This window comes from Fusarium oxysporum, chromosome 1 (assembly GCF_000149955.1).
Source record: "Fusarium oxysporum f. sp. lycopersici 4287 chromosome 1, whole genome shotgun sequence".
Taxonomy (NCBI): Eukaryota; Fungi; Ascomycota; class Sordariomycetes; order Hypocreales; family Nectriaceae; genus Fusarium; species Fusarium oxysporum.
This window is the reverse complement of record NC_030986.1, coordinates 5,378,856-5,402,571: the sequence shown is the minus strand read 5'-3', so window position 1 is coordinate 5,402,571 and position 23,716 is coordinate 5,378,856. Positions and strand designations below refer to the sequence as shown.

Below are 23,716 nucleotides of genomic sequence, written 5' to 3'. Positions count from 1 at the left end.
GCTACGCCTTTTCTTTGCAAGTCATGAAGGTCGTTCGGTACGAGCCATTCAATCGTAGCAATTTCGAGATTGTGCTCCAGAATTCAGACGAGAGGACAGTTGTTCCCAAAGTCATTATAAACCCATGTCCTTCACATATCGAAGACAATGATAAGACGAGCGACAGCAAGAAGGACAGCGGGGAAGAAGAGAGCGATGAAGGAGACGGAGAAGATGAGCAGAAGACTCCCAAAGACAATGATGAGGTCCAACATGGACACGCCTCTGACTCTGTAGTAACCCTATTTCCGCCCGAGTCAGGCAGATACAGAGCTATCTCCTGGATCAGAAGCCGACGATTCAATCAGAATTCTACGCAATTTTAACATTATTTTCTTCGACAAAGAACACCCTCCCAACCAAGTTTTTCGCTACGCACGCGATGAGATCCGTCACTTATGTGATCGACCCTCGTGGCGATATTGAGATCGTGCTAGCAGCACCCAAACCAATTCCACGGCGTTCCCTACCAAATGGTCGATGCTCATCATCGCCCATGACGGGTGAAGAGGACGATGAGGAGGAGGAAGATGATTCCACGATCAAGATGGGAACCTTGGACAGCTTGTTCTACGGGACAACTAATCCCCAGGAGGAAGATAAAGAAGTCGAGATTCGAATGCGCGTTTCCAGCTACCATCTGTCTCTTGCATCTCCAGCCCTCTCTACACAGCTGGAAGTATCTCGTTTACAGCCGACAACGCGCGCTGCTCGACCAGCCAACGCCATACACCTCAAGGGATGGGATGCGAAGGCTTTGGTTACCTTATTGAACATCATTTACGGCCAAAACTCTCAAGTACCCCGAAATGTTGATTTCGGTTTTATGACACATTGACGTTGTCGTCCACCACCTTAAATGCGTCGAAGCAGTACAACTCTATTCGGAGTTGTGGCTCTCAACTTTCGAAAAACATGCAATGCAATGTCTCAACAACGTGTGCCTAATGTGGCTGTTTGGCTCCTGGGTATTTCATTGGAAAAGGAGTTTTCGCATTGCGCACAATTGCTCCTCTCGGACTACGAAGGGCCTGGTACGGATACCTTGCACGATGTTCCCCTGACTGAAGTGCTTGGTTGGTATTCCCACCAAACGTACCACGACCCTCAACTAACCATGGTCAGATAAGTTTGACGGCATGAGAATCACCTTGATAAAGATGCGCTGCTATGGCACTTGGTGTGTTGATACGGGGAAAGCGAATGTTCCAGAACATCGAGGAATAGTATGATGATCTCAGTATACGGGAAGTCCTGGCATCGCTGGAGGAGTTTCCTCAGATGTCAGTTGTGTGTCCTGATGAGAATCATGGTCAGAACTGTACTGTGTATGCAAGGATGAGGCCGGTCATCGACAGAGTGAAAGAGGAGATTGAGGATACTTAGTTGAGCTACTTTAAATCCTGATAATATGAACATGCTGCTTGAGTCTGGTAGTTGTCTATGTGGGAGATTTGTGGTGAGGTTGTGTCTCGTTGTTCTTGATCCCCCTGTTCCTCTCCGGATGAAGTATCCCTTATCTTGGTCACAGCAGTTTGCCATTTTACGTCATCCATAGAATTCCATCTTTTACTCGCGAGACCATTTTGAGGTGCAAACTTCTGCTTGTGCTTTAGTGGTGCATCTGTTTTGACAGTGGCTGACAGATGAAGGCTTGCGCCCTGACACCTGACACACTCTCTCTTACAGAGCCGCCCAGCCTTTGGAAAAGTTTTCTCAGCTCTTCTGTTGACTCTTTCACATCGATTTCCTTTCTCCCACGTGGGCATATTTTCCCTTCCTCATCCAAAACCTCGGCAACACGACAGCATCATGGCAGTCGTCACTCACGACATAGCCCCCGATGGGGACATCTGCATCGTCCTCCAGAAACCTAACACTCAATCAGTTGTTCCAATTGTCAACCTTCGCCAGTATGGTACGGAGCCACCTCAGTACTACCAAGATGTATCCTCGGTGGACGTTCCTGTGTGGCACTCGCCAGCGCTTAAAGGTGAGCAAGCTTGTGTCCCCAAACAACGTAGAAGCTAATACCACGACACAGACAAGAAGGCTGCTGAATATCGGTTTCGTGTTTCTTCGCATCATTTAACAGCTGTCTCTCGCATGTTCAGGAGTATGCTCAAAGGCCCCTGGAAAGAGTCAGCAGCTCCTGATGCAGCGACTTCTTCGGATTCTTCGGATCAGACTCCTGCCGCACCCGCCATTCGTGAGATCTCAGCAACTGACTGGAATATACACGCTTTGATTACCGTACTCAACATTATTCATGGCCGCAATAATGAAATCCCGCGACAAGTCAGCATCAAGTTTATTGTCGACGTCGCCGTCATTGTCAACTACTACGAATGCGCTGAATCTGTAACTCTTGCAGCAGAGTTGTGGAGAGCAGGAGTAAATGTGCCCGAAACATACGGCAAGAAATCTATTATGTTGCTGTTTGTTTCTTGGGTTTTCTCTTGGACCAAAATGTTCTCTTCAATGGCTCATTTGGTGCTGGAGCAAGGTGAAGGCTCAGAACATGTGGATACCCGGAACCTTCCCATCGCTGTGATCTTTGGTAGGCAACGCTATCCGGGCAATGTGCCTACACACTGCTAACATTTAATTTAGAAACGCTGGATAAGAAGAGAGAATTGGCCTTGCCGTTTGTCTATAAAAGACTCAGTAACCTGCGCGGGGATCTGCTGAACAGCCGTATTGGGTGTAGCCCTCAGTGCAGGTACATGTTGCTTGGGGCTCTTGAATCTAATAAGCACGACATGCACAAGGCACTCGGAAGTTGGGACTACGAACACAAAGGAGTCTCTGTCGGTCGTGTGTTGGACGCTTTGAACAGCTTTCCTTCGCCTGAATGGAAAGACCCCAAGGAAAAGGGGCAAGTTCATTCTCGGGATTGCAATGTCAAAACTCTCATCTGGTGAAAGAGTTCTTTGAGCCTATACGACTGCATGATAATCCCGGGACAGAAAGGCTCAGGTACATTGACGCCAACGACGGCCGAATCTACCCTTGCAGCATCAAAGGGAGAATGACGCCAGTGCTTCAGAAGGTCGACAGGGAGCTTTAGGTATGCGCCCGGCCGACTTCAAAGGCTAAGGTGGTATGATGGAGTTCGATGTTTCGCTGGTTGTCTGATAATGTTTGGAACTGCTTTCTTCGAGAGGTCCTGGAGGATGCAAAGGAGATTACATGCATAGCACATCTTCAGGAACAAGAGATCAGAATGGAATAGCTACTTGGGCAAACTTATTTATTAATCATGTAAACTCCTTCACTCCTATTTCTACTTGCTTCAGACTTTATAATCTTAGCCTACACTTAGACCTTTTCTTCCTTAATTAAGGCTAGAATAAAAAGTCTTATAAAAACTTTCTATTTTCTTGATCTTGTCTGGCTCCTCGATATTCCAGCCTGTGCCAGCATGTGAGAGGTCTGAGTTGTCATTGACAGGCTGCCGAACCACAACCATTTCGTCCCATCTCCAACGCCGAAGGCGGGTTCTCCCCTCTTCACAACAAGCCTCCTCTCTCACTCTCAGATAGTATCTTCTTCCTTCATCTCTCTTCTTCACCCCTCAACTTCCTTCGCGACTAGGAAGCGTAGTGCATCATCCCAGGCGTAACCATGAAGTCTGTTGCGTACGTAATAGATCCTGATGGCGACATCGAACTCGTGCTCAACGAGCCAAATGCCCAGAATATCATCCCAGAAAGAGTCTTGTGTGGAGATGGAGAGGCCGCCAACGACTCACCCACCACGGACTTCAACAACTCAGTACTCCAAGGACGATACACAGTCTTTGATAACTTTGATACTCCTACATTTGTCGATGACTACGGCGATTTGGATTTCGTAGAAGAGACTCCCGACGTAGTGCGGATAAGAGTTTCTTCAAAGCACCTGACACTTGCCTCGAAAACTTTCAGCGCTATGCTTCAAGGCCCATGGTCTGAGGCCTCATCATTTCCTTCTCGGGGCAGCCCTCGCCAAGTTGCGACTTCTGACTGGGACGCTAAGGCCCTCGCCGTCGTGCTTGATGCGATACACGGGCGTTTTCGACAGATCCCCAAGTATATCAACCTCGTCCTTCTGGCTCGTATCGCAACCATCGTCGACTACTATCAATGCTACGAGAGCATGGAGCTCATCAGTACCTTGTGGCTCTCTCAACAGTCTGTTACACAAGAAAACTCCGATTTGTATACCGAAAGCTCGTTACTGCGGCTTTATGTTGCGTGGGTCTTTGAGAGCGATGTTCTTTTCACTGCCGTGGCCCGCAGGGTCTTGAGGTACAGCAAAGGACTTTCAGAGTTCGATTTGAAGGAACTTCCCGTTGGTGGGGTTTTCGGTAAGTATATGCCAGGCGGACTCAAGCTCGATATGCTAACGCTGTATTAGATGTCCTGAATGACAAAAGAACGGAGCTTATCAGGAGGGTCCTGGAAGGTCTCGATATCCTTCAAGAAACGCTCCGCACTGAGGAGGAATGTCCCGGGTTGGGTTTATCTGACTGCTCATCCATGTTGCTTGGGACTTTGATGCGAGAGAGATTCAGATGGGAGGATGAACTTACGCCCCTCGAGCCTCCTTACGACGGATACAGCGTTGTCACGATGCGAGCCTTGGTCGACGGGTTTCCCCGACCTAAACCATTACAGCCAAACTACGATAACTCTGGGCGCAGCAGCTCTGGAGAGCTCGACGTATATCATCGACGGTGCATGTGTACCATACAGGGGCGGATTCAGAAACTGATGAAGGGGATCAACAACGATATCAAGGGGTTCCGCCCTTCGCGCATTCAGGGCTGGGGGCTGCGTCAGAAGGAGAATGACTAAAAAGTCGGGACTTTGTTTGTACTGTAAACTGGATTGTTAGGAGACTGAATCGTTTACGAATATCGAAGATTAAAAAAAGCCTAGTTAAGTGGTGCCTGGACCTAGGGATTGGAGTCAAAATTGGTTAGCATTCCTCTATGTATTTGCCATGTAACTCCTTCACTCACATTTCCTCGGGCTCAGTGCTTTGCTTTAGGCTTTGTGATCTTGGTCTGCCTTTAGACCTCTTCTTCCTAAATCAGGGCTGAGTTTAGGAAACCTTTTGAAAAGCTTTACCCCTGCTTCAGTAAGGTATTCTAACCTTAGGATATTTGTCTAAAATCACAAACTATATTTGACCGACCATATCCTTTTTTTCTCTTCAGTATGTTTGCAATCAGGGCTTTTGTCTGCATTTGTCTAAACCGTTTGTCAGTGTGGTTCGGTTCTGTTTTCTTTTAGTGGCGGGCAGATGCATATCGTGACGGCCCAGAGCAGCCTTTCTGCCTTGCATACTGTGATTTATTTACGGCCTTGACAAGAACTCTTCTTCTTCCCCTCGATTCTCTCTCTTCGTTCTTCATCCCAACACGAACACCGGAATACAAGAAGCAGAGGCCATACATGATGAAGTACATCTCGTACATTATCGACCCGGATGGCGATGTTCGACCTTCTTCTCGAACGGCCAAACTGTCAGCAACTCATCCCCTACGTTCCCTCCAACGGATACGACGAGGAATGTGAGGATCCTATGAACGAACCAACAGTCTCTCTTCCCACGCTAGCTGCAAGATATCACGTATTCGATGATCTTCTTCCTCCTGCTGAAGCTGAAGGAGATCTCAATCCCCTTGGCACAATAATCTATCGCTCAAGATTCATCGCCGTCGCAGAAGAGAGCGCTATCGAAACTCCGAACACTCCCAAGGTCAGAACACCTCTTGAGGGTGAAGTCCGTATGCGAGTTTCTTCACGATATCTCACTATGGCCTCTCACTATTTTCGCTCCGTGATCCAAGGGCCCTGGCGCGAGGCATCATCGACTTCTTCTTTTTTCGGAAAGCCTCTCCGTCAAGTCACGGCCGTTGGCTGGGATGGTGTGGCACTTGCTATCGTTCTTGATATCATCCACGGCCGACACGGAGGTGTGCCTCGCGTCGTCTATCTTAAGCTGATGACTTGTCTCGCTACCATAGTCGATTTCTATGGATGCCATGAGGTCGTCAAGATCTTTTCCGAAGCATGGTATAAGAACATCTGTACCGAGTTTGAGGACGAGCACTCCCGTCAGACTCTGATGTGGCTATCTGTTTCTTGGGTCTTCCCCAACCAAGAACCTTTTGACAGAGCGACTCAGACTATCCTCAAGCACATGGACGGCCGTTCACAACTGAGTACGGATCATCTTCCAATCCCTGGAGTTCTACGTGAGTAACCATTTCCCCCTGCACCTCTGGATCAAATCCATTGACAAGAGAAACAGCCAAGATTCACGACAAACGACAAGAGCTCATTGGTAAAATCGTGACAGGACTTCACGACCTTCTCGACACTCTTCCCAACTCAGACTTTCTCTGCGACTGGCACAAGTACGAGTCTCCGACATGCTCCTCTATCGCGCTAGGCATTTTGAAGCGAGAACTGCAACGTCTCGCATCAAGTGACCGCCCCCTTGTGCCCCCTTTCAACGGTTACAGTGTCATGAGCATGATTCAACTGGTCAACGACATGCCTGAGTCGATTGCAGCTACAACCGAGGAGTATGACCACTATCACGATGTGTCGGCGTGCAGCGTTAGGGCTAGGATGAGGCGTTCTCTTGGAGATGTCAAGGCTGAGATGAATTCCTGGACTCTTGATCTGAACATGAACGTTGGAGGTGATTGATGACTGGATGCCATAGGATTGGTCGGTGTTCTGGGCTAGGAACCAAGCAACAAGGATCTCTTGTGTTCTCGATGTCTTGATCTTTACTTTGGTCACTTTACTGCTTTTTTATAGCGCTTAGACTCATTAGATTCAGGGAATGTTACTAGTGACCCATCATGCACTTTGCCCAATATCTCTACCAATCCGTGTTTTCTCCTCGTTTGTCTGCCTGCGACTCGTGGACGGCCTCAGGGGCAATAGGACTTCTGATATCAAGGCACAAAATTAACTGGTCTAACTACCTACTAAGATATACTTAACTTACCTATTTGTTTTTGTCGCTTATGATAGAGGTCTTACGTTTCCTTCCCTCCCCCGGGACGGGTCTCGACTCAATAGTTGGCAGTGCCAGCCAGATTTATTTTGCTTGACAGTGACGCATTCCAAAATAATAAACAGTCCACAAATCAAACATTTGAGATCATCTTCATCTTTTTCCTTTCAACAACAATCAGAAGACAGAGGAGCAGACTTTTCCCAGCAACGCAACAGATCAATCAGCATGAAGTCGATATCGTACGATATAGACCCAGGCGGCGACGTCGAGCTGATACTCAAAAAGCCGAACAAGCAGAACATCGTCCCCGAGAGTCCTACTTTCCATGGAAATCCCGTAGATCCGGAGTTCCCCAACTCGCCATGCCTCGGTCGATATCAAGTCTTCAGCGAACTCTATCTCGATGGTGAGAACGAGAATCCGGATGTCGAGGTTCGCATGCGAGTATCCCCCCGGCATCTGATTTTTGCTTCTCGCACATTCCGAGCTATGCTCGAAGGGCCTTGGAAAGAGGGAAACTCATCGTCCAGACCTATTCGGCAAATATCAGCCGAGAATTGGGATGCCTTTGCTCTCGCCATAGTCATGGACAGCATCCATGGTCGTCACCACGAGATTCCAACACAGATAACTGATGGGCTCCTGACTCGAATTGCAACCATTGTTGACTACTACGAATGTCGCCAGGCCATGCATTTTAATTACGAGGTGTGGGCCCATGGCAAAGCACTACCTTCAGAGCTATGCAATGCGGCCTTGTTGTGGTTACATGTCTCATGGGTATTTCATGATGAGAATAGATTCCGCATTGCGGCACGTTTGTTTGTGCGTTTTAGCATTGGAGCGTATGACTTCGAGACCAATGACCTTCCTGTTAGTGGTGTTCTCGGTAAGTTCCTCTACAACTCGAATATATTATGGCTGATCTAACAGTACTTGGCAGACTTGCTCGATGGTATAAGACGAACCCTAATTAACACAGTCTCAGAAGCTCTAGACTCTCTCGAGCAGCATATGATCGACGAAGACGGCTGCGACTATTTCAAGGACCCTGACTGCACTGCCATCGTGCTCGGTATATTGGTGCGAGAACGGCATACGATTACGAACCTGGATCCGCCTCTCGTTGCTCCCTTTGATGGGCACAGCTTACACAAGATATTACGTAGGATCAGCCGCTTCCGTACCCCAATGTCGCCGCACAATGATCTTGACCAACCCTATGAGAAAGATGACGACGAGGAGGAACACCCCTGTACCATTCAAGGAAGACTGATGCCAGTGTTGAAGGAGATAGAGAAAGCGATTGACGGTGTTCGTCTGGCTGCTCTCCAATCTTAACATTTTGACGACGAGAATTTGGCCTGTGACAATTTGCTTTCGAAGGCATTGGTCATTGCCTGTGGAAAGAGTATGAAAGGACAGGCAGACACAGGAAAAAACGGCGATGGACAAAGAGACGCATGATAAACTCTGGGGCTTCAGAGGGTTTAGATAAAATTATGTATTATTTCATGTAAACTTTTTATCTTTCAACTACAACCATGATCTTCCAACTCTACCATTCAGCCACCTAGGTATACAGGCATAGGGAGGCCAGAAAACTCAAGCCCTCTTTTCTAAGTGATGAAAAGACTTAGTCAAGTTTAGTATACTGTATCAAGTCTTTAGACAAGTTAATTTTAGCACCCAAGCTTAATGTCAAAAGTTTTCTTGCTCCCAGAGGACAGGGTTTCTATCCAAGAAGGCAATCCCAGATTCGACACTTCCTATCCAAAACACACTTCAACTCAACGGTAGGTATCTTGCTGCCCAGCCTCAGCCTCCATCTGAGCCTTACGCGCAGCGTTGAGAGCCTTGAGCTTGGCAGTTCCGAAACCCAAAACACCATCCTCCTGGTTATCACCCAACCAAGGCTTCTTAGAATCACTCAGCATGCTACCAGTGACAAAGTAGACAAGCTGACCAATGATGATAAGAACAAAAGCAATGGGGTACAGGAAGTGAATGGTGTAGCCAAAGACCCGGATACCAATGATGACACCCCAGAAGTTGGCAGTCAACAAAGAGATGTTGAGGAAAGCCGCACTTCCCATGCGAAGCATGACGGGTACGAGGATGTAGAAGATGTTCAGGCACAGAGTGTAGCCGATGATCCAGCCGATAACCTTACCGTTCCAGGTTGCGTTATCGAAAGAGTTTCGGTCAAAGATGGCAGCCTGGACACCGTTGATGCACATACCAAACAGGCCCAGGAATGACAGGACGTGGTACAAGTGAGCCCTGGACACAAGCCACTCCTCGAATACATTGGTAGTACCGTAGAGAGTGGCACCGAGCAGAGCGAACAAATCACCCTTGACCATATCAAGACCGCTGCCGCCATTGGTACCGCTGATGTGATCACTGGCGATGAGAATACCCATACCACCACAGCAGACCACAATACCAATGATCTGAAAGATTCTGTACCGAACCTTGAGGAGGAAGAACGAGATGACAACAACGCAGACAATAGCCCAAAAGTTAATGAGCTGCGCCGACAAGACGTTCGTGTACCGGTACGCCAAAACCGTAAAGTAGTTTCCCTCAACGTCCAAAAACGCCATGATGAGGTACTTCCACCCATCCTTCACGCCAACGCGCCACCAGCCCTTAATACCATCCTTCCACAGAAAGATAGGCGTGTAAATGAGGAACATGAGGATGTAGTTGAAGACGGTCTGGAATGCGGGGATGTTGGTGCCCGCGTTGGCGAGGAAGCTGGTGAAGGTGTTGGTGGCCGTGATGCACAGCGCGAGAACTTGGCCCAGCGCAAGGACGATCCAGAAGTCGACGGTGGTCAGGTAGCTGTACCAGTGGACGGACTTGACCTCGAGCGTGTGGATGCCCTGGCTGACGGCGGCATCTTCGTTCGTGGCGATGAAGGCCTGGGTAGCATTGGCGGTTGGACCCTTGGAGTCGCCCTCAGAGGGGTTCTCGGGGGTGTTGACGGCGATGGGTTGAGTGGCCGACATGATGGAAGGTTTATTCGAGGGGTATCGTATAAATATCTATCTTCAGTTAGCGATCGCGTTCTGAATTGCTGGTAGCGCATTCAATTGCGCTGGTGTCGCAACATACCTCGTAAACCTATCGCAAAGTAATAAATCACTGAGTAAGATGAATAATTCTCTTCAGATGAAGTCTTTCTATCGTCTCCTGGTGCAGCAAGCGCAAAGACTCAAAGTCGCTCGCTGATGTTCTCAAGAACTGACACGGCACATGTACCAATGTGCCGGTGTGTATTTGTTGAAGAAGGCCGAGTTAACAGAGGTCAACATATGAAGTCGCAAAAGATATCGTGGGGGTATTTGAGTGCGCAAGAATGTCTTGCTCTGGAGGCGAGTGGTTGATCGGCACGGAGACACCGTTAAAACAGCGATGATCTTTTGGAACAGCGAAACAGAAGAAGAGCTAGAGAGACTCGAGAGGTCCAGGTCCTTTTATTCTTCGATCATCTGCAATTTTTTCCCTTTCTTTTTTTCACTAAACCGACTTCTAGCTCTCGTTATTGGATCAGCCTTCCACCGGGATCCACGATTTATCGGGAGCCAAGAACACCCGCTAAACTTGGTCGGGACAAAGGTCCTCGATTGAGCTCCCAGTGGCGTCTTGTTCGGTGGGGGGGACGGCGGCTGCCGGGGGGTCAAAGCTCCTTTTGCAGGGGATGTTACAGTGCTTACAGAAGGGTGCAGCAGATGGAGGAACATGTGAAGAAAGGCACATCATGCATCGTACCTGTTGACAAGTTCTAGATGTGTAAGGAAAGAAATATATTGAAAGTTTGAGAGCAATAGAACTGAATTGTCGATTTTCGGCCATAATCAAGGTTGTTGTGGCGTTATAGAGCTGACCTGAAGGAGGGTCATAAAAAGGCTAGGCTTGTCCTTGTGGTTGGAGACGGGAATGAGATGAGGTGAGGATGGTGGGTAACCACGTGGGGGTAGACAAGACAAATTGGCCGAAACTATTTCATCGACTCGGTATCGAATCATTTCTTTTGTCTTGGTCATATTCTAAATAACAATTATAACCATGTTCCCTTTCCATTGACATTTGACAGTGAAATCAGTGCTTGCGATTCACTCAATATGCAGTCCATTAAAGTTATGCGGAACGAGCCGCAGGGTGTTATCCGTGCGCGCTGGTAAAGCGGCGGCCAAGCTGAAATTCCCTGACCAGTGAAGCAATTGCTGCAACCAAGTTGTTCTGTCGAGATCTTTCGTGGTTGATACTAGCATGAAGCCACACCTTTTCAACTAACCAACAAACTGCACTGTAGATATCGACAAGTCGATCGTCTTGGTCCCTGCTGATGTTTATGGCTTGGAAATGGCATCAGACATGGCTGCCCGTACGGTCTTTGCTATCCAGACATTGGTTCTTGTTGTACTATCTGTTGCTGAACTTCTCTCTAATTCTTGTCAGCTATATCATGATTCTGGAACCTTGGCATAAGAATGACATACGCGATAGGAGTGACAGTTGAGAAGCCATCGAAGGTACTGAGCTTGGTGCCAATGGTTCACGCTCTGGCAAAGCTGTAATCTCTTGAAACAGGAGATCAAAACAGTCCTTTTCTGAGTTTATGTTGAGCTTTTGTGATATGTTGGCCGCACTCAGCTTCCCTGTAGCGTGTTAGTGAGACGCTTTTAGTTGTTGATGCGTGCCTTAGGCAGCTTGGTGGGCGGGTTTACCAGAATTTGTCGACGAAGACCCCGAAGGATCAGTATTCGACATATCTCTCTATAGCTAATCCTTTTCTCGTGCCCAAGGGCTATGAAGAAGTCAAAGTTTTCGGTGATGCATTTGCCTTGGTCTGGCCGGGACATGCAGATGCTCCGATGTCCGATATGCTGACACGACTAGACTTCAGACGGTCGAATGGATCCACATCAAACAAATCTAGGGTCAGAGTCCCCAAGTATCAACATTCAAAAAGAGATCAAAGATGTAGAGATGTGTGCTTTATAAGTTAAGCTACAGATTACACTGAGACTCCATCTTTGAACCGTCAACTTATACCGGCAACCGGGAGGCACAGCGGCCGGTGGTGGGGCCTCCGGCGCATCTCGTATTTCGTACCGGTGTGCAAAGATCCACTGTAAGAAACATCCGGCCTATCGTATGGTGCAGTGTTAAATGGAAGCTTGGCCTCGCGCTATTATACCAGATTCGGAGACTATTTAGCTTTGAGTTGTCGATAATGATGTGCGAATTACAGCCAGATCTTCCGGTGTAAGTGAACCAACAAGCTGAGGATGAGGCCAAGGGGGACCGCCCAGTTATAGCCTCTTCTGGTAGACGGGAGTTGTTCGCTGGGGTTTCTAGCATTGCCTGGCTCTACAGGGGAGGACTAAGATGAGCTCAGTAATGGGTGTCCAAATTCGCTCCCACGTTGTTCTAGCTCTAATCTGACTCAAATGGACGAAATTGAGACATGAGAAGGACCCTTAGACTGTGTCCTCAGGCATTCCCTCATGGCACCAGCTGAAACTCATGTCACGGGTTGAAGCCTCAGCACCTAACACAATAGAATGCGCGTCCTCGTGGCCCAGGCAGCGGACCCGCTGATGTGCGCTATCGACTGGTCGTGACCCCTTGCGGGGAGACCTTCAACGCTTCCCATTCGCTGATAAGCTTCCATGCCAACGGTATCAACCAATCACGGCACTCGGGGCCTTGTTGTCCCTCAGGGTCCCCTCCAACGTCATTCTACCATGCGCCGACCTTATCATGCCTCATCCATTCGAGCCGAACTCGGCCGCTTCATTCTTCTTCATCCATCAAAACAAGGCGGTTTCACTTTCTTGTTCAACCACAATCAGTCTCTGACTTGTTGCATAACGCCACTATGATTCTCAGGAGTAAAACACTCGCTGCTGGTTCAGCGCTGGTCGCTGTAGCTTGTGCGTCCCAACCGGGAGCTATCGCGCCTATCCCAGGTCCCATGAGGGATCTCACTTGGGGTCAGCTCAACTTTATCCACACAACTGATACTCATGGCTGGATTGGCGGTCACTTTCAGGAGTATGTGCTACCCAATCTCTTTCTCGGGGTGCAACTAACATTTCAGGCCCCAATACTCTGCCGACTGGGGTGATTATATCTCTTTCACCAAGCATATGCGCAAGCAAGCCGATGAACAAGGAAGCGACCTTCTAGTCATCGACACCGGAGATCGCATCGAAGGCAATGGCCTCTACGATGCATCAAGCCCCAAGGGCCTTTTCCAGTACGATATCTACGCCGAAGCCGACGTCGACATTCTCTGCACTGGCAATCACGAACTTTACAAGGCCTACTCGGCTGATATGGAACACAACACCACCGTTCCTAATTACAGGGGCAAATATCTTGCTTCCAACCTCGACTACATCGATTTCAAGACAGGCGATCGTGTTCCCCAAGCCCAGCGTTACAAAAAGTTCAAGACAAAGAACCAGGGTTTCGAAATCGTTGCTTTTGGCTTCCTTTTCGACTTTACAGGAAATGCCAACAACACTGTTGTCCAGCCTGTGGAAGATACAATCAAGGAAGATTGGTTTCAGGAAGCGATCAGAGAGAAGCCGGATCTCTTTGTTGTCATTGGTCATGTTGGCCTTCGCATGGAGGAATTCAAGGTCATCTTTACCGCCATTCGAAAACAGAACTGGCATATCCCCATTGCCTTCTTCGGCGGTCATGCCCACGTCCGCGATACTGTTCAGTACGACTCCAAGGCTTTCGCCATAGCCAGTGGGCGATACTTTGAGACAATTGGTTGGATGTCCATTGATGGTATCAGCAAGGGTAGCACCAAGGAAGTTGAGGCAGCTGCTTCACCAACCTTTACTCGACGATACATCGACAACAACCTCTACGGACTACACTACCATACCGGCCTGAATCAGTCTACTTTCCCCACTGCAGATGGCAAGAGAGTCACTCAGATGATCACTCGTGCTCGCAAGGCACTTCAGCTTGACTACAAGTTTGGTTGTGCGCCGAAGACACTTTGGATGACACGAACCAAGCACACCGATGAGGATAGCATTTACTATTGGATCTCCAATCAACTTTTACCTGATATCATTACTCGCAAGGATCGCAAGGACAAAGCTCGGCTAGCCATCTTCAACACCGGCGGTATTCGATTCGACATCTTCAAGGGTGGCTTCACACGGGACAGCACATATGCTGTGAGCCCCTTTACCAGTGGCTTCAGCTACATCCCTGATGTTCCGTACAAGGCTGCTTCCAAAGTTATTGATCTCCTGAACAGCGCCGGAAGGATCTTGGCAGAGAATGGTGCTGATGTTAGGTTCCTGGCTATACCTGAGCAGGCATTCCCAGCTCCAGCCATGAAGGCTATGTTTGAGGCTAATAAGGAGGATGAGGACGAGAAGCGTCTTGAGCTCAGGAGTTTCCTTGACAAGCCTGACCTGACCTCCGGATACACTACCAAGGATGACATTGGCACTGATGGCGATGACACTATCCATGAGCCTGTCAAGTTTTACGAGCAGCCCAACTGTATCCAAGCTGAGATCAATATGCCTGCGAAGGGCGATCCCGAGACAGTTGACTTTGTGTTCCTTGACTTTATCCAGCCCTGGATCATCCCAGCCCTGAAATTTGCAGGCGCAGGTGATTACAGTGATGCTGATGTTCAGCGATACATTGATGGTACCTTCACCTACCATATGGCGCAGTGGATCAGCAAGAACTGGCAGGGTGACTGCTAGATTATTGTGTACATAGAGGAATTGGGATGCCCCATGGAGTTTTGACATTCGGGATAGCATAGTTGGAGCATACCTTATTGGTCATCATTGAAATTAGATTGAATATAGTCATATACACGATCCTGACGTCCAAGCCCCAATCATGTCAAGGGGAGGCAAGAAAACCTAGAACCTCTTTTCTAAATGATCAAGATATGTAAGTAAACTTGGTATAGACTTGGTAGACCCTTGGACTCTTTTTCGTACCTAACTTGAGGGTCAGAAGTTTTGTTGCTCCCTGAGGCATGTGCTATCATGGTTATCTTATCCAAGTAACAGCGACGGTCAGCAAAGGTCAAGGGCAATGCAGTAGATTGAAGTTGCATGTTAAGTGCCTATATATGTATGTATACCCAACCAGCTATGTTCCATATCTAATGTAAATGTTCTAAAGAAAGGACCTCATGCAAGGCATGAAACAAGAGAAGACCAAATGCACAAGTTCAATCCCAATCCAAGCCCAATCTCAAAAGCCAGTATCAGACCAAGATAGACGATATTGTCGAGAGTCTCAAGAATCAGTGACTCCCATAGCTATCATGTCATAGTCCAGAAGACCACTTAAGCCTGGGGGAACTTGAATCCAGGAGGGACACAGTAGGGGCTAGCGCTCTTCTTGTAGAAGACGCAAGAGGTCCCGGGGGGACAGACACCGGCAGCCTTTGACGAAAGGTCAGTAACTTTGTCCCACATATAGAAGAAGGGGCGGTGATGACTTACAACATACTTGTGGTTGACGTCGCAGACCTGCCAGCCAGTCTTGTCAGGGGTGCAGGAGTAAGTTCCAGGCTTGCAGCTGCTGGTGGAAGCATCGAGGGGAGTGGCAGCAGCCAGGGAGGCGAGAGCAGCGAGGGTGATGGCGAACTTCATGTTTGCGGTTGGAGTTTCTTGTTTTCTTGAAAAAGAAGAAAGTAGTAGAGCGAGAGTGTTTTCTTTGGTAGCGAGAGTAGAAGGTGTTTGAGTTGATGAGGGTGAAGAAGAAAGTTTGGGATCTGGAGGTCAGGAAGGGGAGTTTATATACCTGATATCTTGGGTATGAAGCTTCGTCTCTTTCGGTGTGATGTTTCTATTCTTGCTTGATGGGTTTGACTTGACTTACACGAGCTGACGGTGGAGGCCATGCCCGGCCTCAGTCCTAGATCCATGCTATTTTGGTAGTCCTTTTCCCCGTGGAGAGGCAGGAGATCGTCTTGGTGTCTTGCTATACGAGGCTTACTCCAGAATGTGACGATGTACAAGGTAGCCAGTGTCTCTTGACTTCCATTATTCTAGCTCGTTCGTACTAGACGAGAATAGCTTCTGTCAAATGGCAACGTTAACTTGTCAAGGGAGCTAAGCCGGGAGTGGCATATCGGACTCGCTTCTGGACAAGCCACTTACACAGCATCACTAGACAGTCACACGATCTGAGCTGCCAGCCCTACAAATGTGGTGTTACAGATATTTTTCACCATGATACAGTGTTAAATGCAGTACTAATTCTACGTCTGTATATCATCAACAGCATGGTATGATACCGTGTAGAGGTCATGATATGATACACAATAACCTCACAATAAAATATCATGAACTGACATAATACAACACCAAAACAGTCAATATCCAGCGCCCATCCAACCAGAATCACTTCTCCTAAAAATAAATCCCGAAGCAACCTCCATCTCGTTACCCCGCAAAAAGCAAAAGCCCAACTGCCCACTGCTTATTCGTCCCCAAAAGCCTCTTCTCGTGTTTCCCGAGGGTCCGGAGGAATTAATTACGTTTGTGACGGTTTGCTCATAAATGTGATTGGAAAACAAGAATAGATGCTCGTTGATGTGGTCGCACGTTCAGCCTCGTGATCCATTCTCAACGAGCTGTATACCAAGGGATAATACTGATTCGCTTGGTATGAGAATGTCAAAAGTGCTTTGAGTAACCCGTATATGCAAATACTTTCCCCAATCTCCCCACCGTCAGCTCAAAGTCCTAGACTTGAGTGAGAATAATCATGTTATACGAAACATATGCAGAGCAAGTATATGTCTAAATGCAGGCAGTGATACGAGGAACAAAGCAGGGGAATCCATGTGCTTACAGTTCACCAATCACTGGAAACCACCAATTTTCACGGTATACTGGATGCCCGGCCTGTCGGCTCCTGCGTCCCTGCCTTTCAGTCCCGACGACGCCGTGGCGCCAAGCCCGGCAATGCTCCACCTACCGGGACTCGCGGGGATCCCGATCTCGGCCGTTTAAGCTGACAGATATAGCACGGGGCTTTCCGAATTGTAGCATCTCATTTGGATCGTTACATTGTGAGGCTGACACCTTTAGACTAGCCACCTCCATCTGTCAACGGAAACAATCGTTAAAAATCACCGGTATGACGTGGATCGGTAGATACTTTGTTTCCATTTACAGCTCATAACCAAATATTCTCCCCCCATTGGCCTGACCGTCGGCCGGGTCTAGTAATTAGCTCCAGATATGACATACCCTCTCTTTGTTTCATCCCCTTCAGCCCTCCCAAGTCCTGTTGATCTGTTTCCTCCTTACCTAGAACTTTGTTAGCCATATGTCATCATAATGCGATGCGATTGTGGGTTTGCTTACCATCGGTGAGAGGAAAAGTACGCCGCCCAGCAGCGAAACAACGGTCAAAACAAGTGTCACCTTGTTGAAGCCGTTTCCAAGAATATCAAATACACCGCTGGGTGCGACGCGTGTTCCGAAGACATCCACGCCGTAAGCTACAACCAGACTTGTGCTCTCCACAATGACTGGTGCTGTGAGAATGTCCTTGACACCCACCACATTTCGCTGGTGAGAGATGACTGACCGAGGGTCAATCTCGATGCTGGGAGTGTATTGGATGAGACCTTCAGCTTCCTTCTCAGCTGGGGTTGAGTCACGGCCAACAGGGCGTCGGGCGTCCAGAACCTGGCGAGCCAGACCGGCGATGGAGTGGGCTTCAGGCAGGTAGCCAAGAACCTGTCGGTTTGAAATGCCTTGTCGTGTTTGTGTAACCGACAGCTTGTCGAGTGGCTGAGACAAAACATAAGCCTGCTCCTCGACCCAAGGCAGAGCAGGTCCAGTTGGTGTGTCAACGGGCTTGAGAGACGAAAAGTTGACAGCGTCACCAAGAGGGCCACGGTCGTTGGGAGAAGAAGACTCGTAGAGGTCAACGATGACAATCTGGTAGCCTTGGATAGATCGCTTGGTGCCATCCTCAAGGGTGTATCGGCCAAAGAAAGTGCAGGTGTACCAATTCTCAGCCATGGCACAAGAGATAGGCTTGGTAGCGTCGACACCAGCATAGGACTGGGCAGCCAGAACCTGACCTGAGACAGTGTCGAGTAGCTGAACAGACAGAGACGACTTAGCGTCGTCGATAGCAGCCACAACGATTGTGTTAGGGTTGAGGTACTTGTAGCTGACACGACGATCAGCCAGGACACGACCAATAGAGGCGACAGGGTCGTGAGCAGCATGCTTAGCAATCTCCACGATCTTCTGGCCACGGAAGAGCTGCAACTGCCAGACTTCTTGCTCAGTGACCTTGTTGTTCTCCTCAACAAACTTGACACCCTTAAGAGTCTCTCCCTCACCACGGACAACGACGGTCTCGCTAGGAGTGAAACCGGCGGGAACAGGTCCAATCTCTCCGTTGGCACCAACAGGAAGCAACCACTTGCCAGCAGGGCTGTCGACAACGACTGTGCTGGAAACACGGGGAAGCGAACCGGCGGGCATCACCTCGACTACATCGCCAGTGTCGCTCTTGATGGCGACATACTCGCCCTTGGCGCCACGCAGAGTGACGACACCCTCATCCTTGGCATAGATACCCTTGATTTCAAGGGACTCGCCAGGAAGTTGGGGAAGTACAGACTTGGACCAGATGACTTGACCCTTGTGCTCAGTGCTAAGACCATACACGCGACCACGGCGAGTCGCAAGCACAATAAGCTTGTTGAAGCCAAAAGTGTCTCGGTGCAGGCCCTCCTTCTTAGTAGCGGGCTCGCCACCGAAGATGCTAGTGATGATTTGTTGAGGGAGAGATGCAAGGTAGTCAGGAAGGTATTGAAGGTCGTCGATATGTCGTGTAACACGGTGAATGTAGGCCGAGAGAGGGTTGGTGTGAGCCTCCTCCTCAAGGACCTTGGCGAGGTTCTCAGTACCAGGAATGTCAGCCCAAACAGCAGCAACAGCGCCGGTCAGACCCTCAGGTCGCTTCCAGTCAATCTCGCCGTTACGGACAAGAACCCAGTCATCGGACTTGGTGACAGCAGCAGCTCGGATAGCAAAGCCTTCAGTGCCAGGCTTCTTGAGGACCTCAGCAACAGCGTGAACAGCCTCGATATCGCCAGCGGGCTTGAAGGGCCATCGGGCCAGAACAGCGTGAGACTCAGATGAGACAACGAGAGTCTCATCCTCAGTGACGCGGGCGAAGTAAACGTTGGCTCCGTCAGAGCTGGTGGAAAAGGCACCAGGGCCAGAAAGGTGAGGAAGTTCGTAGGCCTTAGTAACCTGGTTGCTCTTCAAGTCGGTATGATAGACCTCGGCCTTGTTTCCGGTCTTGGTTCGGGTGTGAACGAGGAAATGAGGCAGCGACTGAACAAGGTGAGGCGCGTGAATAGTAACGGCGACAGCGTCGGAAGGCAGCTTGAGCTCCTGAGTCGTCTTGCTTCCCAAGACATTGACCTTGAGCTTGGTGAGGGTGCTGTCAGCCCATGCGAGGATAGGGGCGGCTGAGTTGCCTCCAACAAACATGACGTCCTTGGGTCCATGGACGTCACCCTTAGTGCCAATAGCAAAGTCGTCCAGTCGTCCTCCTGTAAGGGTATCGAGCGCAGTAACCTTGAGGCTGTAGGATGCCGGCGATCCATGAAGGCTGATGACGTAGATCTTGGAGATGTCGGTCGAGACCTGAAGAGGGATGTTCTTGGCAACCTCGCGGAACTCCCAGATGACATTTCCCACAGTACCGTGTATACGTCGTAGAACCGTGGTGCCATCCTCGTCATACAGAACCAGAACATCCTTTCTCGAGCTCTCAGTAAGCTCTAGAATCTCAAGATCCTTAACCTCGCCCTTAAACTCGTTATGCCACACATTACGTCCCGTTAGCGCATCCCACGCCTGAACTCGCGATCCATACGCCGCAGCAACCCAATGCTCACCCTCAGCAGCGCGCAAGAAACCACCGCCATTGGTGATATCGTCCGCAATCTGCTGGCGCCAAACAACCTGGCCATTGCTGGGGTTGACGGCGCCGATGAGACCAACGTCGCTGAGTGTGTAAAGGAGGCTTGCCTTATCTTGCTTTCGTGGGCGATGGAAGAAGGTGGTTTCGACTTGGGGGACGCCGAGGAGCGCGTGGTGGAAATCGATCTCGCCGACCTCATCTTGGAAGACTGCGGCGCCGAGGGCCGAAAGCCCCAGGAGGAGCAATGGTTGGAGTGAGAGCCGCATGATTGTGGTTGAGGATGTTGTGCGGCTTCACGCTTGGGAGCTTCAGAGCTGCTTGCATCATGACGGCTAGCTTATCTGTTCGTTGCGCAATGATTAGTCATCTAGTGAGCTTAGGGTAAGTAATCTCCCGATGTGAATACCATCACGGCGGAACATTACGAAAAGCGATAAATTTATTTGTTTTTGGATTTCATGTTTATTCTTACTTATATAGTCTAGAACAATAAGCTACGGCTTTTTAATAATCTTGGTTGTTGAGTAAAGCCAAAATGTATCTTGAAAGCGAGTTCTAGAAATTCTCAAGCAGGCGCTAAGACCCCTATAGCCAAATCCCAGCTCAACATTTACAAATATCTAAATATTGTAGAATCGTATTTAAGCTTCTTAAGATATTATTTCGAGTTTTGAAACTTGCAACGAATTATAGCTATTGAACCAAACAGTCTTGGTAAGTTTGCACGCGAGCTCCTATCATGAGACCGCCCCGCGCGTGTATAGATCCCGTGCCACTCACACAACCTCATGTCTCAAAACCACACTCTATTACTGTTACTATTTCCAACCTTCGGACCAAAAGTCAAGCCCACCAAGACTGTCTCGGTAGTTTCTTTGTTTCATACTGCAGTCATGTCTTTCGATGCGTTCTCATGTAGTTGTCATGCGGATATAAACCGAGAGATGCGATCATTGATATATCCGCGTGCAGACGGCAGGCCTTGGGGACTGGATGTATATTAAATCCCCGAGGGGAAGTAAAATTAACAAATAAGGACTATCAATACTTGGTTCGATATAATGCTTTTGATGATCGAGACTCAGCGAATGGTATACACAATGGAGGTCTGTCTTACATCCCAGTGTCTTCGCACTGACTTACAAACAGTAGCCAAGATCCCTAATTCCTTCATGGTCTACAACTCCTCTACCCAACATAACTCTATCAGCCAGTGGCCTTCTTGTCCTCGCAGACCTTCGAACAATCTCCCGTCGCACTGCCCTTACCGGTGGTGCCTCATGGATCGACTCCCTGGTCCTTGCCCCTGGTTTGCATTACCAACAAGCATGCGATGACCTCGAACGTGAAGCACCAATCGGGTTGATAGCACTGTCTACTCAGACACTCGACCAGATGCAGTATGCCGTGAAGAACACTATGACGGCCAGTTATCTCAAGAGCCTTGTCAAAGATGGCGCTGAGAACATCATCACACTGGATGTTGGGCTGGACACGCCATGGGATGTAGTCAAAATCGTTGGGAAGGTCATCAGAAAACCCAGAATCTCAGATGAAGAAGACGACGATGAGGATCATGAAGACTGGGCATCACTGTCCGATGTCGACTGGCTTAGTCACCTCCTCTACCTTGCCAGTCCCCTCATAACATCAACTTCTATAGCCTTGATGGTCATATTCGAAGACTGGTGGGGTCTCGCAATTCTCCTCACTCTCATCAGTTCTCGCATCCTCAACATCTGGGCCATAAAGCAGCGCATGACACACTCGGAACCTTCCCCCAAGAGTCTTACCATGACAGAATACACCGTCGATCTTGGCGGAGGACACAGCGTGCGTCTACGTGGTCCAGATGCAGACTTACAGGCTCTTGTTACTCATGCTTGGCTGCGTACGCAGTCAAGTCTGGAGGGTTATCTTGAAGCAGCGGCTAAATTGATGGTGTACATGTCTGCTGCACTGGGAGGAAATATGACACAAGCGGGAGCGATTGTGCTTATTGGGTTATTGCTTACAAGCGCCGCGCTATTGGGACTCAGTAATGCACATGCACGAGGGTTCCGCATGCATGGTCGCTATGCGATGCCTCAGCAAACGAAGATGAAGGCTGTGGAGGTTCGCAGCAGTAGTACTTCGGGGGGAGAGGCGCAAATCGAATTGGTTTAGTAACTCGAGTTGAAACAATGAGAAATCGAGCCATAAAAAAAGTGCTATACTGATATGCATATATGAACCATATGCTTTATTGCCTGTTGTCCGTAAATTCATTAGAACTATCGAGTCCCCTACATACTATACAATCTCCAGCTCTTTCTGCCTGACCAATTATATGGCCGTTGGCTCTTCCAAAACCTCTTTGATCCCTTTCAACCAGCATATTACTCGACCCATGCAAAACGTTCTAGTCTTGCTTTGGTTCTTGTTGTGTTTGCTGTCCTTCCGCCACTGAGGGTTCAGAAACTGCAGGGCCATCGATAGCAGGGGTCTCAACAATAGGAGGCTCAACAGCAGGCTCCTCGGTCTTTACCTCTTCAGTCTTAACTTCCTCAGTAACCATGGGCTCATCAGCTGGTTCAGCTGGCGCCTCGGGTATTAATGCTGATTCAGGAGGAACATCAGCCGCCGGCTCTGTGGCTGGCTCCGCAACGGGGTCTGCCAGTGTTTCCGCAGGATGTTCAGTAGTAGATTCAGGAGCCGTCTCAGTGATAGGGTCCGCAGCAGTTTCAGGGACGGGCTCAGCAGCAGGCTCAGCAATTAGCTCGGACATGGGCTCAGAGACGGGTTCCACAGCTGGCTCGATAACAGCCTCTGCAGGCACCTCGGCAACAGGCTCCGGCACCGATTCGGGTGCCGGTTCAGCAGATGCTTTTTGCTTCATACTTTCAATCTCTGCGTGCTGCTCATCAAGTTTATCCATCAAGCTGGAAAGCAAATTAGGCGATTCCTCGCGAAGAATTTCTTCAACTGCAGGAAGAGCAGACTCTTCCTTAATCTCAAGATGAGGGGGAGTAGGCTCCTTGGTCTCCTCTGGGGCAGGCTCTTGAGCAGCCTCTTGAGCAGCCTCTTCCATGGTGGTATCTTGCACAGTGGTTTCAGCGGGCGGCTCAGGTGGAGGATCAACGACTGACGGAGCCACTGCTGGGACATCTGTGATATCAGAGATAGGAGCAGTGATAGAGGCTGAATCATCAGGTTTGATGCTATCCTCTGTCAAACCAGTCTCAGTTGTTATCAAAGGCGGCCGCTGTGAGACTGCCTCCTCGCCAGCCTGAATATCTGTTGGAGGCTTGACTTCACTGCCGGGGCCAGAAGCACCAAGCTCTCCAGAGCTTCCAGGAGGCGTGGTCGCAATATTACCAACCTCTTCAGGTGGAGGAGGTAATAGTGCTTCGCTGTCGGTCGGCTCCAACATGGGAACATCGCGATCAGTCGCAACCTCAGGAGCCTCTCCGACAATTGTAGACGGAGGCTCGGCTATGGTCGAATCCGCAGGTTCAACTGCAGATGCGACTGCCAGTTGTGGTCCTGGCCCAAAAGGAGCATCTATAGCCGCCTTCAGAAGGTGTTCCTCCGCTGAAGCCTGCGGTTCATCATCCTTGGCGGCTGGCTCCAGCGATGCCCGTGCGAGGTCTCCTCAGTCAGCTCAGGC

At 49.2% G+C, this 23,716-nt stretch overlaps 13 protein-coding genes across 15 annotated transcripts; 7 read left to right on the top strand and 6 right to left on the bottom strand.

The window, feature by feature from the left end:
- Window positions 1–23: 23 nt before the first annotated feature.
- On the top strand, window positions 24–877 carry FOXG_18032 (uncharacterized protein; the record flags this gene model as incomplete). Its single annotated transcript, XM_018398072.1, has 2 exons — window positions 24–275; window positions 329–877. 2 exons carry the CDS (start codon window positions 24–26, stop codon window positions 875–877), a joined length of 801 nt encoding a protein of 266 aa, XP_018233826.1.
- A 974-nt stretch (window positions 878–1,851) lies between these two features.
- On the top strand, window positions 1,852–2,963 carry FOXG_01207 (uncharacterized protein; the record flags this gene model as incomplete). The annotated part of the gene is made up of 3 exons (XM_018378012.1): window positions 1,852–2,032; window positions 2,084–2,599; window positions 2,653–2,963. The coding sequence occupies 3 exons, from the start codon at window positions 1,852–1,854 to the stop codon at window positions 2,961–2,963; spliced, it is 1,008 nt and encodes a 335-aa protein (XP_018233825.1).
- A 703-nt stretch (window positions 2,964–3,666) lies between these two features.
- On the top strand, window positions 3,667–4,880 carry FOXG_01206 (uncharacterized protein; the record flags this gene model as incomplete). The annotated part of the gene is made up of 2 exons (XM_018378011.1): window positions 3,667–4,390; window positions 4,441–4,880. The coding sequence occupies 2 exons, from the start codon at window positions 3,667–3,669 to the stop codon at window positions 4,878–4,880; spliced, it is 1,164 nt and encodes a 387-aa protein (XP_018233824.1).
- Window positions 4,881–5,256: 376 nt separating this feature from the next.
- FOXG_18031 (uncharacterized protein) lies at window positions 5,257–5,506 on the bottom strand (the record flags this gene model as incomplete). The annotated part of the gene is made up of 2 exons (XM_018398071.1): window positions 5,257–5,269; window positions 5,376–5,506. 2 exons carry the CDS (start codon window positions 5,504–5,506, stop codon window positions 5,257–5,259), a joined length of 144 nt encoding a protein of 47 aa, XP_018233823.1.
- An 11-nt stretch (window positions 5,507–5,517) lies between these two features.
- FOXG_01205 (uncharacterized protein) lies at window positions 5,518–6,749 on the top strand (the record flags this gene model as incomplete). The annotated part of the gene is made up of 2 exons (XM_018378010.1): window positions 5,518–6,289; window positions 6,346–6,749. The coding sequence occupies 2 exons, from the start codon at window positions 5,518–5,520 to the stop codon at window positions 6,747–6,749; spliced, it is 1,176 nt and encodes a 391-aa protein (XP_018233822.1).
- A 487-nt stretch (window positions 6,750–7,236) lies between these two features.
- On the top strand, window positions 7,237–8,409 carry FOXG_01204 (uncharacterized protein; the record flags this gene model as incomplete). Its single annotated transcript, XM_018378009.1, has 2 exons — window positions 7,237–7,957; window positions 8,051–8,409. Exons 1-2 carry the CDS (start codon window positions 7,294–7,296, stop codon window positions 8,407–8,409), a joined length of 1,023 nt encoding a protein of 340 aa, XP_018233821.1. The 5' UTR covers window positions 7,237–7,293.
- Window positions 8,410–8,556: 147 nt separating this feature from the next.
- Window positions 8,557–10,563, bottom strand: FOXG_01203 (uncharacterized protein). Its single transcript, XM_018378008.1, has 2 exons — window positions 10,192–10,563; window positions 8,557–10,121 (listed from the first exon to the last, which is right to left on the bottom strand). The coding sequence occupies exon 2, from the start codon at window positions 10,083–10,085 to the stop codon at window positions 8,859–8,861; it is 1,227 nt and encodes a 408-aa protein (XP_018233820.1). The 5' UTR covers window positions 10,086–10,121; window positions 10,192–10,563; the 3' UTR covers window positions 8,557–8,858.
- A 362-nt stretch (window positions 10,564–10,925) lies between these two features.
- On the bottom strand, window positions 10,926–12,074 carry FOXG_18030 (uncharacterized protein). 2 transcript variants are annotated; one of them, XM_018398069.1, is made up of 3 exons: window positions 11,808–12,074; window positions 11,580–11,738; window positions 10,926–11,524 (listed from the first exon to the last, which is right to left on the bottom strand). In XM_018398069.1, the coding sequence occupies exons 1-3, from the start codon at window positions 11,848–11,850 to the stop codon at window positions 11,430–11,432; spliced, it is 297 nt and encodes a 98-aa protein (XP_018233818.1). In that variant the 5' UTR covers window positions 11,851–12,074; the 3' UTR covers window positions 10,926–11,429. The 2 variants fall into 2 exon arrangements, with proteins under 2 accessions (XP_018233818.1, XP_018233819.1); XM_018398070.1 differs by having other exon boundaries at window positions 10,926–11,517; window positions 11,808–11,882.
- A 776-nt stretch (window positions 12,075–12,850) lies between these two features.
- FOXG_01202 (uncharacterized protein) lies at window positions 12,851–15,154 on the top strand. The gene is made up of 2 exons (XM_018378007.1): window positions 12,851–13,140; window positions 13,187–15,154. The coding sequence occupies exons 1-2, from the start codon at window positions 12,965–12,967 to the stop codon at window positions 14,835–14,837; spliced, it is 1,827 nt and encodes a 608-aa protein (XP_018233817.1). The 5' UTR covers window positions 12,851–12,964; the 3' UTR covers window positions 14,838–15,154.
- Window positions 15,074–16,245, bottom strand: FOXG_18029 (uncharacterized protein). The gene is made up of 2 exons (XM_018398068.1): window positions 15,597–16,245; window positions 15,074–15,536 (listed from the first exon to the last, which is right to left on the bottom strand). Exons 1-2 carry the CDS (start codon window positions 15,744–15,746, stop codon window positions 15,438–15,440), a joined length of 249 nt encoding a protein of 82 aa, XP_018233816.1. The 5' UTR covers window positions 15,747–16,245; the 3' UTR covers window positions 15,074–15,437.
- Window positions 16,246–16,304: 59 nt separating this feature from the next.
- On the bottom strand, window positions 16,305–20,384 carry FOXG_01201 (uncharacterized protein). Its single transcript, XM_018378006.1, has 2 exons — window positions 17,472–20,384; window positions 16,305–17,414 (listed from the first exon to the last, which is right to left on the bottom strand). The coding sequence occupies exons 1-2, from the start codon at window positions 20,331–20,333 to the stop codon at window positions 17,376–17,378; spliced, it is 2,901 nt and encodes a 966-aa protein (XP_018233815.1). The 5' UTR covers window positions 20,334–20,384; the 3' UTR covers window positions 16,305–17,375.
- A 477-nt stretch (window positions 20,385–20,861) lies between these two features.
- On the top strand, window positions 20,862–22,351 carry FOXG_01200 (uncharacterized protein; the record flags this gene model as incomplete). Of its 2 annotated transcripts, none has more annotated exons than XM_018378005.1 (2): window positions 20,862–21,173; window positions 21,225–22,351. In XM_018378005.1, exon 2 carries the CDS (start codon window positions 21,463–21,465, stop codon window positions 22,231–22,233), a length of 771 nt encoding a protein of 256 aa, XP_018233814.1. In that variant the 5' UTR covers window positions 20,862–21,173; window positions 21,225–21,462. The 2 variants fall into 2 exon arrangements, with proteins under 2 accessions (XP_018233814.1, XP_018233813.1); XM_018378004.1 differs by having other exon boundaries at window positions 21,220–22,233.
- On the bottom strand, window positions 22,259–23,479 carry FOXG_01199 (uncharacterized protein; the record flags this gene model as incomplete). The annotated part of the gene is made up of 1 exon (XM_018378003.1): window positions 22,259–23,479. One exon carries the CDS (start codon window positions 23,477–23,479, stop codon window positions 22,469–22,471), a length of 1,011 nt encoding a protein of 336 aa, XP_018233812.1. The 3' UTR covers window positions 22,259–22,468.
- Between the last annotated feature and the right edge of the window lie 237 nt (window positions 23,480–23,716).